Raw genomic sequence first — 16,582 nt, 5'->3', positions numbered from 1 at the left:
CTCCCTTTTTGGCCAGGTTTTTTGGGAGTTGCTCCTGAAAGTTTAGCTAGGCTCCCTTTGTTGATGCCTCCCAATGATTCTGGGAGCTACTAGTATTTCTTAAAAACAAAGTCTCTGCCTCCAGCATTTCCCTTTCCCCATTGTGCGCTCACTTCTACACTTAGGGGTGGGGCTTCTAAAATTCATATGCATGTAATTGCGTCAGCTTCCTGCTCAGAATCCTTCAGTGAATGCCTGTTACTTGTTAGACAAAGTCAGAGTCCCTAACAAAGACCATACCTCTGTTTAATCCAGGCTTTACTTCCTTTACTAGGCTTCTCCCTCAACTTCTCCCTCTTTCGTGCAGAATTTCTTTCATTTCCTGTGATATGCCATGGCCCCTCTCCGCTCTAGGGGCCTTATGCAGAGCCATGTGCCCTGACAGGAACACCTCCACAATCATGTGCATTATCCAGGTTTCATGTGGGACAGTACTTCCTTAGGAAGCCTTCCTCTACCTTCCAAATCTGGCTGGTGTGACCCCTGCACCTTCTTAGGGCATGTATCCCACCATATTGTGACTGTCTGTGTCCTGCCCACATGGTGACTTCTGTTTGGACAGGGATCTTTAGTCCCTAGCACAGTCCCTAATGTATGATAAATGTTCAATAACCATTTAGTGAATGACAGTGAAATACACTCCCTCTGTGAAAATGTTACTATTCCTGTGTGCTGATTAACCGAGTTTATCTGGTCCAGGGGATTTATTAAAACCGTACCAATAGCACTAGTCAGCCAAGCAACCAACCCCCCTTCTTCCTTTCCTTCCTTTACCCTTTTTTACCACTAATAGTTATTGAGCACTTAAGAGCCAATTTAAAGAAATGTGTTTTGTTTGTTTGTTTGTTTATTTTATTTATTTGTTTTGGGCTGCACTGGGTCTTCGTTGCTGTGCGCAGGCTTTCTTTAGTTGCGGTGAGCGGGGGCTACCCTTCGTTGCAGTGCGCGGGCTTCTCATTGCGGTGGCTTCTCATTGCGGTGGCTTCTCTTGTTGTGGAGCACAGGCTCTAGGCGCACGAGCTTCAGTAGTTGCAGCACGCGGGCTCAGCAGTTGTGGTATGCAAGCCCTAGAGCGTGCGGGCTTCAGTAGTTGTGGCTCGTGGGCTCTAGAGCGCAGGCTCAGTAGTTGTGGCGCACGGGCTTAGTTGCTCCGCAGCATGTGGGATCTTCCCGGACCAGGGCTTGAACCCGTGTCCCCTGCATTGGCAGGTGGATTCTTAACCACTGTGCCACCAGGGAAGTCCGTAAAGAAATGTTGAGATTAAAATCAATTTGAACTTTCTCAAATTTGAAATAAAGTTGACTAGTAGTCTTGGAACCAAGCCCTTAGGTGTGGCTGGGATGGAAAAGAATCCTTCATGGACTCTCCATTGGTCCCCAGACTTTTTTACTTAGCCAGGATGTCTTCAGTTTATGTGCCCTGGAGAATTATTGGAAACATGGATCCTCCCTCGTGTTTCGCCTCCTAAGCGTCTGAATGTGAAATCCCTGCCTTACTAGAGGTACTTCATTGAATAAGGCAAGAATGTGGTGGAATGCCCTTTCACTGACGTAAGAATGGTTTGGATCCTAATCATACAGGGAATGGGCTTTGTAAACCCATTGATCAAGATACAAGATCAGTGACATGTCACTTATTTTTGTGCAGTAGAGATGCAGATCATTTTTTCCCCTGGGCTGTTACTGTTGAACATGTGCCGCTCTTTGGTCTAACTTTGTAATCGTTAAATTTCCAATAGTGATCCAGCTCTTCATGTGCTGAACCTTCATTAAGTGATCCAAATGAAATTGGATATATTTTAAAAATTTTATGAATAGTAACTGTGATTTATTTATGATTTTTTTAAAAGATAATCTATTTGATTTTTTTTTTTTAAATTTATTTATTTTTGGCTGCGTTGGGTCTTTGTTGCTGTGCACGGGCTTTTCTCTAGTTGCGGCGAGCGAGGGCTACTCATTGCAGTGGCTTCTCTTGGTGCGGAGCACAGGCTCTAGGCACACAGGCTTCAGTAGTTGTGGCACGTGGGCTCAGTAGTTGTGGCTTACGGGCTCTAGAGCACAGGCTCAGTAGTTTTGGTGCACGGGCTTAGTTGCTCCGCGGCATGTGGAATCTTCCCGGACCAGGGCTCGAACCCGTGTCCCCTGCATTGGCAGGCGGATTCTTAACCACTGCGCCACCAGGGAAGTCCATGAATTTTTTTAAATCACAAAATTCTTTCAAGGGATTTTAATTGAGCAAAATAGTGCATTAGATTGAGCCACATGAAATTGTTGTTTTTGTGGCCCCAAAATGTTAAATATCAGCAAATTCATGTGGTTCCATAATTTTTATGGAGGAATGCTATATAATACTTACTGCTTTTGGCACAGTGAATTTTAAAAATTTCAGTATGTATGCCCTTCAAGTGAAATCAGCAAATTCTATGTCATCTTAGAAACAGATGGATTATATGTCATTGTAGCAAATAAAAATGTGTCAAGTAAACTAAGGTGGCTGGGTATTTCTTGGTGAATTTGGAAGTGTCTGAAATACACTTCTGTGTGTTTCACAGCGTTCTTCTGGGTTGATTGTCAGTTTTTTTTTTTTTTTTAAACAGATGAATATCTTTTTTTTTTTTTTTTAATTAATTAATTTATTTATTTATTGGCTGTGTTGGGTCTTTGTTTCTGTGCGAGGGCCTTCTCTAGTTGCGGCGAGCGGGGCCCACTCTTCATCACAGTGCACGGGCCTCTCACTATCGTGGCCTCTCTTGTTGCGGAGCACAGGCTCCAGACGCGCAGGCTCAGCAGTTGTGGCTCACAGGCTTAGTTGCTCCGTGGCATGTGGGATCTTCCCACACCAGGGCTGGAACCCGTGTCCCCTGCATTGGCAGGCAGATTCTCAACCACTGCGCCACCAGGGAAGCCCGTCAGTTGTTTTTTAATCTGTGTTTTTTCTCCTATGAGTTATGAAAAATATATAAGCTTTTTGCCTACTTTGGTTACTTAGAAACCTTGGACAGAACAATAATTTAAAAGTAGCCCCATGAGAAATAGCCATGTAACTTTTAATGCTAATGAGATGTATTTTTTGCCAGAGCCCAACTCGATTTTTATGTAAAAATGAGAAACAAGAACATTGAGATGATTTATTACAGGAAGGGTTTTTATAGGGTTTGGTTTCAGTGAGCTCGTCTGTGACAAAGCAAATTGATGGCAGTGATAGGCTAGTGAGGTCATTGTGATGTCAGTACTCCTACTTACCCTGCACATGCTTGCTGGTTTGGAACACTTTATGTGGTCCTGTGATAGGGGAAGCAAGACAGTTCTGTATGCAGAAGCCCATCATGGCTGTAACTGGAGACGAAACAGGTAAGAATTTTAAAGAGGGATTGAAATTCTGCAAGATTGTTTTTGAAGTTTAGAACAATTATTTAGGAACCTCTGAATGTTTCAAAAAGTATTAACTTTCTAGTAGCTGAGGAGTAAGACGTTCCTTCTAATCTGTAACCGAATATACTCGGCACTCTGTGAAGGCATCTGAGTGTAACCGCTTCTTTGCTCAGTACTGTGCTGCTTCCTTGACCAAGGCTGTATCCTCTCTCTCTCTCTCTCTCTCTCTCTCTCTCTCTCGCTCTCTCTCTCCATTTGCTCTACTAAAATAAGCTGTTGATTCATCTGCAACCTGTTGCAGATCCAGTGCAGCTGCAAGTCAAACACACATTCTGTTCGAGTTGTTAAAAAAAAAAAAAAAAAGTAAGCTTCCGATTTTCTTGCTGTGTTCAAATGTAGCTGCAAGACAGAATAGGAAACCCAGCGCGTCAGGGGTGTTTGTGAGCCTGCTGTTCCTTCCGTCCTGTTTAAAATGGTCTGCTTCTCAGCTAACCGGGTTCAAAGGGCCGACGTCATTACATTTCCTGGAATCGGTGCGGCGGGCAGTGGAAAGTTAAACTGCAGGCAAGCAGCACGCTGACGTCAGCCCGAGTCACGCTGTGATTGACTCAGTTCTTTCCGCTCGGCCGCGCGCAGGTGGGGGCTGCCACCCTCTCCTCCGGCGCCCGTAGACCCCTAGCAGGTCCCGTGAGCCTCGCCTTCACGTTCCGCTCGGGGTAAGTGTGTGCCTGGCGGGGCCGAGCGGCCTGCGCAGGCGCCTGGCAGGGCCGGAGTGCCCGCTAGCGCTGGGTCCGGGGAGTGCGCATCTTTCCGTGGCCGACCCGCACCCACCCGCCCCACCTGCCGTTCTTCCCGGGGGTGGTGCCCTCAGTTACAGGTAGTGCTGGTGACTTAGTTACCGGCAGTTGAGTGCCAGCCCGGTGCTAAGCTCGCAGTTGAATTCCTGAAGAGTGGGTGACTGTGAACAGCTTCACCACACCTTAGCTCTTCACTTAGTGGGTCTCGGCTCTCTTCCGGATGGGAACATTCCATTGTCTTGAGCAAGTAAAGCCTGTGTTAAATTGTTTTTCTCAGAGAAGTTTTTGTGAGGTTTTAGAGGGGCTATAGAATGCAGAAGCCGTCAGATAACATATTTATTGTAAGATATAGATGGACTTAAAATAATCTCAGATACTGCATGTCATATGATTCTTAGAACCAAAAGGCATTTTTGTGCATACATGTATTTTCTAAAAATTATTAGTTGGTTTATATCTTTCTTTTTTATTTTTTTATCTTTTTATTTTTTTTTAAACATCTTTATTGGAGTGTAATTGCTTTACAATGGTGTGTTAGTTTCTGCTTTATAACAAAGTGAATCAGTTATACATACACGTATGTCCCCATATCTCTTCCCTCTTGCGTCTCCCTCCCTCCCACCCTTATATCTTTCTTTACTAAGCCTTTAATTCCAATTTTCATGTGCAAACATGAGAGAGAATTATAACAAAAAATAAATGATTTGAGAATACCCAGAATATATTTAAATATAAAATTTTAAAGTAAAATTTACATAAATGTTTAACCATTGCTTGAAAATAAATGAACATTTTTATGCGTTTATGTTTACAGAGTGAACATACCACTATCCTTGAAAATATTTTTTTTCACAGTTTTACCCATAATGCTTATACATGATTTACCCATTCTAGTTTAAATTTTTCAGAACGCTGAAATTTTTAAAATGTCACTTTTTTCGCAAGACCTCATTGTGCCTTTGGAAATCATTATTTTTGGAAATCTGGTCAGTTCTCATGGAATCAGTTTTATTTAAAATGCTATTTGAAAATGAAAAGCATATTTTATTGGCTTTTTCGAGGAGCCCAAAGAGCACAGGATTTAAGGGGCCTTTTGAAGGTGTAGTAGAGCAGCTTTGGGGCCCACCTTTGGAGTCCCAGTTCCGCCCCCTCCCCGTGTGGATTGCGAACCAAGTGGATTGAGCTAGATATTTGACTTGCAAACTTTTTGACTATGACCCACATTTTACAGCATGATGCCGTAGACCTTGTGTGTGTGTGTGTGTGTGTGTGTGTGTGTGTGTGTGTGTTTATATAAAACAAGTACATTTATATAAAACAAGTTTCAAAAATAGTGCTTATCCTTACTCTATGTGATGTACTCATACTTGTCTATTCCATTCTTTTTTTAACGCTATTCTTTTTTTTTTTTTAAGGAAGCAAGTTTTTTTTTTTTAATTTATTTATTTATTTATTTATGTTTGGCTGTGTTGGGTCTTCGTTTCTGTGCGAGGGCTTTCTCTAGTTGCGGCGAGCGGGGACCACTCTTCATCGCGGTGCGCGGGCCTCTCACTATCGCGGCCTCTCTTGTTGCCGAGCACAGGCTCCAGACGTGCAGGCTAAGTAGTTGTGGCTCACGGGCCCAGCTGCTCCGCGGCATGTGGGATCTTCCCAGACCAGGGCTCGAACCCGTGTCCCCTGCATTGGCAGGCAGACTCTCAACCACTGCGCCACCAGGGAAGCCCCCTTAATGCTATTCTTGACCCATGAAATTAATTACTGAATTACTCATGGTCTACAACTTATAGTTTGAAAAGCTGATCTGGACCAAAATCAGGTTCCAAAATAATGACTGGCCTGGTAAATAAAGGTTTTAGGAGCATTTGCTTAATAGGATCATGGAATCGAATGTGAAAGTGAATATCTATGGTTTATAGAATTATATTATTGATTCTGTTGGGTATAGTTTAAAGTTTTATTAGAAATAGTTCTTGGCTTTGTTCATAAGCTGATTATGTTTACGAGCCTAATTCCATACCCTTTAGTCTCCAAGTCTAAAAAACTCTGATGAATTGTATTCAGCCTGGATTTCTGAATTGTTAAAAAACAAACATTACAACTTATTCAAATTTGGAAAACAGTATCTTAGTTAATATTTGATGCATGAGAATAAGGATGCATTTCACCTTTGTGAAAAGAGGCTGCTGGAAAAGGTTTTTATTTGGAAATTCTCACATAAAGGAATGTTTTGGATCAAGTTATAACAGCTTCTTAAAGTTGGTAGCGAAGCAAGTTATAATCACGTTGGAAATGAAAACAAGTCACTCATCTACGTTAAGTTTCCATAAAACTCCACACCTGTGTGGAAGGTATACTGAAATTGCCACTGTGTTATTTCCTCACTGTTTCTGAAAATTTTTTAATGAAATATAATTTGGGATAATTATTTCACTTTGTCCAGTTTTATATGCCTATATGAATATGTTGCCTAATAATTATGATGATGCTTTGCATTTATGTAAACTTTAAAATTAAAAAAATCACTTATGGGGTGAGTGCTATCAAAGAAGCTGTCAGATCATGAGAGACCCACAGGAAGCAGTAATATGGGTTAAAGGATCAGGGCAAGCCTCACTGAAGAAACCATGTTTAAATACCCGAGAGGAGAAGCACTTTCCATGCATTCTCACTGAGGCACTTAGCGCAGATATTGTTACACTCATTTGCATGTAACTGAACAGGGATCTGAGTGGGTAAAGGCTCTCCTAGCTCACAAAGCTAGCAAGTGGTGAATCCGTTTGGGTTTTCAGACTCCTTGTCTGGTTCTGTTCACACCATATTACATTGCTCCTCAAAATCCACCTGACATTGGTAAATTAATGCTACGGTTAGATGAGTTATAATAGCATACTACACACTGCTTATAAAACATGCAAAATGAAGTTGGCATCATGTTAAGTAGTCAAAATGGATTTTTTCTAGAATATTTATTATTACTCTCATAGGACAATAGAGCATATATTTGCTATTATAGAGAACTTTAAATTTCAATATTCATAATTTCATCTTTTTACATAGACTTTTTTTTTTGTCACTTTAAGAGTTTCACTTAATAAACAACTCAGGAAGGTCCCTTATATGTGTAACTTAAAATAAAAAATAGTACTGGCTTAATTCCACGTGGTCTGTCTGTTATAGTAATTGTAGCAAATTTGAAAATGTTCAGTACTTAGTTACATTTATATAGGATTTCATTTTCCTGGAAAAAGTGGAGCGATGGAGGAGGGAAAGTTTTTGACAGTGTGAGACACCAAGCGAGGACAAGCCTGATTTGGGCATTTTGAGTACTGGTGTGGTGGCGGGGAGGAGAGGATCAAAAGGAAAAGTGAAGATGTCCTTGGTTCGCTGGAGCCAGGGAAAGAAGCCCTTGCTAACAAGTACGGCTCCTAAGTCACCTCCATTGCTTGTTACTTCACTGTGTTTGGGATTAGTGACGCAGAGCAAAATGACATATGAAGGGAGGAACTGCACATAGAAAAATGTTTCTATTCAGCTGATGTGCTCAGAGATCTCAATAAACCAATAAGCAAGTAATATCACCATCATTTGGGGTGTTGATAAATTGTTTCACTTTGGAAGCTATCAAGATAGGCATTTGGCTGAGTTTCTTGTTTCTTTCTTGGTTAGAAAGAAACAAACACCTTTCACTTGTGAGGTTTTCAGTTTTCTTATTACCAGTCTGATGAGATTGTTACCGTGTTTCTTTATGATCCTCCATCTTCGAGGTTCTCTTTTAAATGATTATGCACATTAAAAAGGACATTTTATATTATCTTTTAATGATTTATTCTCTAAAGGGATATAATAAAATATAGTAGAAATTTTAAAAGTTTTTTAAGGGGCATATTTTTTAAACAAAATAAGGAATAAGAGCCGTACGTTTCAGCCATTCTATTACCCAGGATTGTTAGAAGGGAAACTCCAGGGGAAAATATGGTTGTTATATGTCTTTTAATTATACAGTATAAGCATAATTTGGAACATTGTCTTTCAGAACTTAAGGAAGGGAAGAGGAAGGGAAATAACATTTGATGAAAGCCTACCATGTGCCAGGCACTGTGCTAGACACTTTGACATACATTACAGGGTTTATTGTGAGCATTAAATGAGATCATGTATCCCCATTTTACAGATGAGGAAACTGAACTTGCCCCAAGTCACATGGCTGGTAAGTGGCACAGCTGGAATAGAACCCAGACTCCAAATCCCATGCCTTTTCTGCTGTACCGTGTTTAAAGCTTGCAAAGAGAGGTATGAAGTCACTGACCAGAGTTGAGTGTCCTAGGAATTTTCTTTCCCATGAAATATTGACACTAAACCTAAACATTTTTTTTTTCATGTCAGGGGTTAGATGGTTGGAATCACACTGTAATTCCAACTCCTCTGCTTCTAAAATGCCAGGGTAGATAAGTAATATTTAAGGGAAGACTTAAGAAATAATGCCTTTTATCAAGAAAGGCCAGTTTGAATAAATACATGGCATCTTATCGGGCTTTCCATGGCTTAGTGTTAAAGACTTAGCTATAATAACAATAGCTAATTATAGTCTTTATAGTAATAAGATTGCTTATTTTAAACATTCTAAATGGCAGTGGGCTTTTGCAAAACCTTGAGAAGTTCAAATTTTACTTTGTGGTGCACATGTAAACTCACAAAGTACCCATTATATGCCGAGGACTGTGCTAGAGTCTAGGGTAAAAAAAATATCCCTGACTTGCCTTTAAAGTTTGCTGCCTTAGAATAAAATTAGTGTATAAATATCTTTTTCTTATTCTTCTTCAGTCATGAGTTTGAAGCCCCCACTGATGGCCCATTTATTTTCAGAAATAATTTATACAGTGAAATTCCAGCGTAAAAAATAATTTGGACACTTTCAGTAGTTAAGATGGAACAGGAATTGGCCTTTATAAGAGTACAGGGATCAGAATATGTCATCGAAGAATGTAGTATGGTTCTCTCAACTGTGATCCTCAATAGCTAACCTGCTTTCAATCACCACTGCATCCATAACACTGGAAGCTAAAGCTAAGATAAAAACTTTTTGATAACTTGTTTCAAAAATGAAACTTTTTGACATTTGGATTTCCTCAAGAGATTCTCTTTGCCCATGTCTTATTAACATGCTTGCTAACATGAGCATATTTGCATATACGGAATTCATCCACTGATACTTATTCAGTGACCATTAGAATAGTACCGTCATATAGATTCGTTGGGATATTATAGAAATTTATACAAATTCCTACTAATATATACTAATTCCTGTTTCTGGCTTGAACTAATGAGCTGCAAACTGATTTTTGTTGAAGGAGATAAAATGAATTATACTATGTCTGAAAAACTGTAATAAAACCCAGTTTGTTAGCTAACATCCAGAACTAATACATCCGAATATATCATTCCCTTCCAAGTTATCATTTCAAAGCGATATGTTTTCCTGAGCTATTGCTCAAAATGTTTTAAGAATACTTCTTTTGAAAGTGCCATTGTTCTTCATGGTGCCAAGTTTGGTCCTTGGAGGGTAGTTTCAGCTTTTGGAAATAGGCACAAGTTTAGAACCATTTCTGGTTTTAAGACCAGTGAATGAACTCTATTTTTCACCTGCAAAATATTCCTGCCCACCCCCACTTTTTCCTTTTTTAAAAAAATGGTTACTCAAGCACTCTGCTCTAACTTACAGTACAAAGAATAGCAGATACACACAAACCTCGAACAAGCACAGCAAACCCCTCTGTACCTTTCTATTCATTGTATTGCACTCTTTGTGAACAGTGTTTGGCAAGAGCAACCCTAGACCAAGGTCTGCATCCCTGCTGCCGGCAAATGTCAGCATGACGACACATGGACTTCTTATTTGTCGCTGGCCATTGTTCCAATTTTAGAAAGCCTCTGTCGCCTCCAGCGGGTTCCATTGTTTAACCTTTATTATCCCATAACCACCTTCCCTTGATGTGGATAAAGAGGAAAGGAGAGAACCATGTTCCCTTGATGTGGATAAAGAGGAAAGGAGAGAACCATGTTGTTCTGTGCACTGTTCTAGCTCCTCTGGCAATATGATTAAAATATTTTCTAAAAATCTTGAGTAAGTTAACAGTTTACAACTGATTTTTAAAGTTATCTTAAATATTTCAAAATTTTCTATGACACCTAATGAGACGTATGTGTGTACAGTATTTTAAGTAGTTATGAAAACAAATTTAGGATTTTTCCCAAGTTTATTAATAGAGATTTTGCTAGTGATCATTATATCTATCACAGTTACTGTTTATCACCTGTGTTTATTAAATTATATATAGAAGGAAGAACCTTATAAATGGTATTTTTGTAAACCTTATGAAGACCTTGAGTGATCTTCACCCAAAGCCATATTTTTATTCTTTCACCTAACTCTTGAGCCCTAGAGGGAAAAAACCTGGCATTTACCCAAAAGAAGTACATAGATCAATTTTCGATTCACATTTTAAACTGCTTGGCTATTTTCAGTGATAATATTCCACTTAAGTGAAAAAAGTCTTTGTCTCCCTTTGGGTAAAATTTTGTTTCTCACTCAGTAGGTATAATACATTTTAATGACATACAGCAGTGATGCATTTCATATTTTGATTGGCATTCGGATCAGACCAATTTTTATAAGATTTGATAACTTTTTTTAACCTTTTTCGTGCATTTAGCTTTGAGAGAGCATGTATTTTGCAATATCTCATCAAAACATCAAATTAATTCTGGACCATACGTTCTCAAAGTTGACACATTGGTGGTAGAAACATATTTCATCACTTAAATCCATCTGTCCTTCCTAGGAACCTGTGTTTATTGCAGTAGATAGACAAATTTTGAAATTAAATTATTACACTTTGAGGACTTACTTTCAGTATTCAATCTGAATACTAAATAAATATTTAAATCTGTCATTTAACTGTGATTATACTATAATTAGAAAATGTGTTTTAAAAAATGAATACTTAGAAATGTATTATTATCCCAAGAAAACTAAGAAAGACAAAAATGATCCTTCCCTAGAGAAATCAGTTTTAAGTAGAGCTTTCCTGTTTCTTATTTTGTCCTTGTTTTTAAGCTGAAAATACAGTAAGCTAGTATTTTCCTTCCAGTACCTCAGTCATCACCTGTTAATAAGACTTGCACTTAAAGACATTCAGGAGCTGTTTCAGGCATGCTGCAGGGATTAGGAAAATCTCTTAGCTGGGGTATTCAGAGGATGGAGAGATGTTCTTCTTAATTAAAATGTTTGAAGTGGTGTGCTAGGGCCAGCTCCCACTCATTTGCTGGAGCCAATTATTAAGTTTTCAGGATTTTTATGAACTGGTTGCAAAAACAGCCATTATTAAAAACTAAAGACATAAATACATATATATTTAACAAATTACGTTAAAAACAACATTAATAAATACTTAAAACTCATCATTTCTAATGTATCTATGCTCTTGAGGTTATTTACATCTATTTTGTCTGTATGGTGTGCTACTTACTGTTGTATGTCTTTCCAACTCTACATTTAGTGAAGTCATATTGGTAGCTTAAAATTGGCCATGGTGAAAGCATTTACATCATGGGAATGATAAACACTACGGACCAGGGCTTTTTTTTCCCCCCTAGAGAGCTGGTGGTTAAATATTTATCAGCACACCACTGATTTTAGGCTAAATGAACTATCAGTTGAAAAGCCTCTCTACTTTAGCCTTTGATAAAAACCTTTCAATTAAATGTATAGAGCATGCTGAGTATCATTGTTCCAAATGCTGAAGGGATCTTTGATACCTAAAATTTCTATAATGCTCAGAATAATCATATTAAACATTAGCAAGCTCACCTCTTAAAACATGTAAAAAGAAGTATGTTATCTCCAGGTCAATTTTACGTAAAATATCAAGTCATAAGTTGTTTATATAACATGTGATATTTTGTTTCATTGCAGCCACCACTGGTGACATGCCGACTTACCAGATCCGAGCTCCGACCACTGCTTTGCCACAGGGAGTAATGATGGCTGCCTCGCCAGGAAGCCTGCACAGTCCCCAGCAACTAGCAGAGGAAGCAACACGCAAACGAGAGCTGAGGCTAATGAAAAATAGGTAAGATGTTTCACTAGAAACCGCAACCACTTAGGGGACATATCATTTATTACTGTGGGGCTTTTAAAAAATTAACTTTTCCTCAGCTATTTCTCCCAAGTTACATGTTGTGTGGCATTTTATGTGGGCTTGTGCTCTGCATGTGCTGATAAGTACGTCTTCTAGTCAGAGTTCCAGGCATGAAACTGTTTCATCAGCAGGCGGTACATCCTCATGTGTTTTAGGGTAATGTCTAAAAGATACATTCATTTTTTAAATGATAATGGAAGGACTTTATTACAAATAAAGATTCATTTTGTACTTGGTATTTACTTTGTGAAGTAGGTGATAAGTATAATTTTTAGCTTCTTTGTGAGCAAAATAAATATGAGTGTGAGTTCAGAATTTTCTAAGTCTTTTACATGTAGTTTTCTTTTATCTATTTTGTAACTTTGTTTTTTCTCTATTATACCCAAGTACAATCTATTCTGAAAAATTCTAGCTGAGGGCAAGTACAAAGCAAGAAGAAGAATTAAAATTACCCACAGCCCCACCGCATAGAGATGCCTCCTATCGTACATACGCTTCTAGTGCCCTCTCTCATTTTCTCACGTGTTCTTGCACATTTCATTGGCTAGAAATAATCAAGAGAGTCCCTAGGTGCACGGGATTCTGAGAAGGGTCTATTTTAGCTTCCAAATTTCAGTTTCAGAGCAGGACAAGAGAAAAGCAGATGATAAATGGCTCTTTGGTTGCTCAGTGTCTGCTGAGCAAGTTTTCAGTGCTTGTTTCTACCGTTTTTTTAACTTGCACATAGCTTTCACATGAGAGTAGGTCTGGTTATTCTCCTTTACTTTACAGATGAGGAACTGAGGTTCCGAGAGGTCAGGTAACAAGCTGATTAAGATCACACAGCCCAAACTGGACAGAACCTGGAGCTGCAGTCAGGCCGTCTTTCCCCAGAGCCCACACTGCACTAACACCGGGTCACCTCAAAGAGACCCCGGTGTCAGCTGCAGATTTAGCTTTATGCAGAGTATGTAGGATTTACTTATTAATGTCAAAGACCTCTTATACATTCTCTCAGCTAAATTCTTTGGCTGGCATTCATAATAGATACTTAATTGTATTTCTGCCAATCCAGCTACAGTTGTTATTTCTTTAACAACCTTGTCAGCTTTTCCTCTTTGCCATGTACTTCCTCTCCATGCTAAGGGTATATCCAGACAAATGCAAGGCCTGAAAATGGAGCTAACTATTAATAGAAGAAACAGGTGTTTTCCATAGCGGAGACTACATAGGAATGTACCACCTACTGGTGTGGCCATCCAAAGCTTTGTGCCTGGAACATTTTGACTCTGGTAACATGCATGCAGGCGCATGAGACACAAAGTATCCATACTCACAAGAAATAGCACAGCTTGGTAAATTAAACTTGAAACATTAGACATCCCACAACACCTCTATTTGACATTTAAAATTTCATTTAGTAGTAACTTGTTTTGTAAAATGACTATCTTCCTTCCAGATCTAGAATTTAATATAATGATTTAATCACAAAAACCTCGGTATTCAGAAATGTATTTTAGTTTCTTTGTGGAAGAGTTGAATTGTGTTCCCAAACTGGCAAATGTATAAGTGTGCTTGGATTTATTCTTGGCATTGCCGTGTGCATCATTTAGATTAAATTCATCTGTGCTTATCAGATTGTGTTCACTTTTACACTGTTAATTTTTCTGTTAACCAGTTGAGAAGTCTGAGAACCTTTCAAGTTCACAGGGTGACGACTTTGTTCCTGGCTGGGAAGTAGGGCTCGACCTTTTCCTGCAGTTCATTGGGATTTCAAGGGCTCTCTTCTGCTGACCCTTGCTTCCCACAGAGAAAACACAGATAACCAGTTGTTAGTGAGCATCAACTATCCTAAAAATAAAACCGAATTGGCCACATGTGTTGCATGTGTCACTCCTAGTCCAGAATTGCAGCAGTGCTAACTGGCATTACAGTAACTGGCGATTAGACATTCAACACAACTTTTGCATATATATATTTGAATTACCTGTTTCAATGTAGGCTTTTTGATATGATGGCTACCCCAAAGGCAGTTATTCTCAAAGGAACACTCCAAAATAAAGCTGTTATCAGAAGGTATATTCTCTAGATGAGTTAAATGACGTAGTAGCCACCCCCTCCCACCCTGAAAAAAAGGAGAAAGAAAGAAAATGTCGGCCGTGTCCATTGTTTTTTGGCGGCGTTATGTGTGAAAATGACTAACTCAGCTCCTCTGTTTGTGTGTGTTGCTTTGGCTGCTGGTCTGGCCTTTCTCCGGGCGTGTCTGCAGTGCTTTAAATCCTGGTTAGCAGATGCATCTCTCGCGTCCTTTCCATGATTTCAGTTGTGGTGTTCTCACATTTCTGGGTTTAAGTTATCTGAATTACTGAGGGTTGTATTCTGTACCCTCTCTTCTCTCCTTCCTTAGTTTTCAGAAGCAGAGTCCCTTCCATTTTGGTTTATGAAAATGTGCATGATGTGTTTATTGTTATTCTTATCCATGTTGTTTTCTAGCCGACAAACTGTTGGCTTGCAGTCATGATTGATCTTGTTTTACTGAGATTTAGTCTTGAAGAATTGAAATCTCCAGTGCTGACACTGGTTTCTAAGGATTAATTTTTCTAATCATTTCTGATCAAATAAAGTTAACTCATTGTGATGGAATATGTGGCTTTTGGTGGACAAAAATAATTAAGAGAATTGAAAAGATCTGTAAATGTTTTTGTAGAAATTCCACTTGGGGATGTGGTCCTATCGTTTTGGTTACTGAAAATCTTGCTGGTCACTGTGACCGTGGGACGTGTGCCCTAAGAAAACACCATTTACAACGGATGCCAGGCGAATTGTTGTGCTCTGCCGTCGTTCCTGCTGTCTTAGGGTAACCTCCCAACGAGGCACGTGCTCGGTTACAACTGTTGTGCGGCTCCATGCAGACATCCCCAAGGACTGACCGGCAGTTGAGTCTGGGGGGCAGAAGCTCACTAGCCGCTCTGGATTGTGCTGAGAGGTTGTTCCTGTTGTCATTTGCCTTGTGTTGGTTCCAGGGAAGCTGCCCGGGAGTGTCGCAGGAAGAAGAAAGAATATGTCAAATGTCTTGAAAACCGTGTGGCTGTGCTTGAAAACCAGAACAAGACTCTCATTGAGGAACTCAAGGCCCTCAAAGATCTTTACTGCCGTAAAGTAGAGTGACTGTCTTTGACTTGGGCCTTGTTTCCCCAGAGGTCTAATCAAGGCAGGAGATGCAGCAGTCTTACTAATTGCCATGTGGACTTGTGGAAGGGACACTTGTGACCCTTCAGAACCCAGTTTGGCTTAGGGTTTGGAATCGCATTGGGAATGTTGTCCCAGGATTTGGAACGCCACGATCACATTTACCAAGCTTACTTCAGCCTCCCTGTCAGTAGCATGCATGTGAAAAAAAAATGTTTTGTTTTTGCCCTTTTGCTTCTACTCTCTTATAGGGAAGCTGCTAAAGAATGTCGACGTCGAAAGAAAGAATATGTCAAATGTCTGGAGAGTCGAGTTGCAGTGCTGGAAGTTCAGAACAAGAAGCTCATAGAGGAACTGGAAACCTTGAAAGACATTTGCTCTCCTAAAACAGATTAGTAGAAATATTTAACTATGAACTGATTGCAATATGTACAGTTGCTTTTGAAGGCAATACAATATAAAGCCGGCAAGAATTATGGCTTTTTTTTTCCCTTTATCATTCATCGTATTTTCTAATCTCTTAACATTCCCAAACTGCTTCACTGTACGTAGTTAACTCTTAGCTGTAACTTCAATTTTTTAAAAGAGGAAAACTGTAAAAAAAAAAAAAAAAAAAAAAAAAAAGGTATGTAACAAATTCTTAAAATGCAGCATTTGTAAGGCTTGTTCCAGTGCCACATATTTGCAGTTCCTGATCTCTGTGTCATGAACAGTGTCCTATGCAATAAAAATTTTTTGCAGGTCTTTAAAAATCATTTTAGGAAAGGATGATCAAAGATAATGCATCCAGCAGTACAATAAAAGTAAACCACAAAAAATACCTCAGGAAAGAACTGAAAGAAAGAATTGAAAGAATCTAATGACATGCCTATGTGAAAATAATAGCCTATAAATGAATTTATGGCATTTGCAGATTTTTATATTGGTTGCTTTGTAAAGAAAATATTGTATTGCTGTCCTTGAATGCCATAGTTGAAGAGAGTTTTTAATAGAACCATGTTGGTTACA

General features: G+C 39.2%; 1 protein-coding gene across 11 annotated transcripts in view; it reads left to right on the top strand.

Moving 5' to 3' along the window:
• CREM (cAMP responsive element modulator) overlaps positions 1-16,582 on the top strand; it is a 66,800-nt gene extending 50,218 nt beyond the window's left edge. For 2 of the 11 annotated variants that reach the window (XM_068560716.1, XM_068560651.1), the window contains 3 exons: positions 8,380-8,415; positions 12,181-12,337; positions 15,826-16,582. In XM_068560716.1, the coding sequence (XP_068416817.1) occupies positions 8,380-8,415; positions 12,181-12,337; positions 15,826-15,970 (338 nt within the window). In that variant the 3' untranslated portion in view covers positions 15,971-16,582. The other 9 variants (XM_068560693.1, XM_068560686.1, XM_068560643.1 and 6 more) reach the window with 9 other exon arrangements.

This window comes from Eschrichtius robustus, chromosome 1, assembly GCF_028021215.1.
Source record: "Eschrichtius robustus isolate mEscRob2 chromosome 1, mEscRob2.pri, whole genome shotgun sequence".
Classification (NCBI taxonomy): domain Eukaryota; kingdom Metazoa; phylum Chordata; class Mammalia; order Artiodactyla; family Eschrichtiidae; genus Eschrichtius; species Eschrichtius robustus.
The sequence above is the reverse complement of the archived record's forward strand: the minus strand, read 5'-3'. Positions and strand labels throughout refer to the sequence as shown.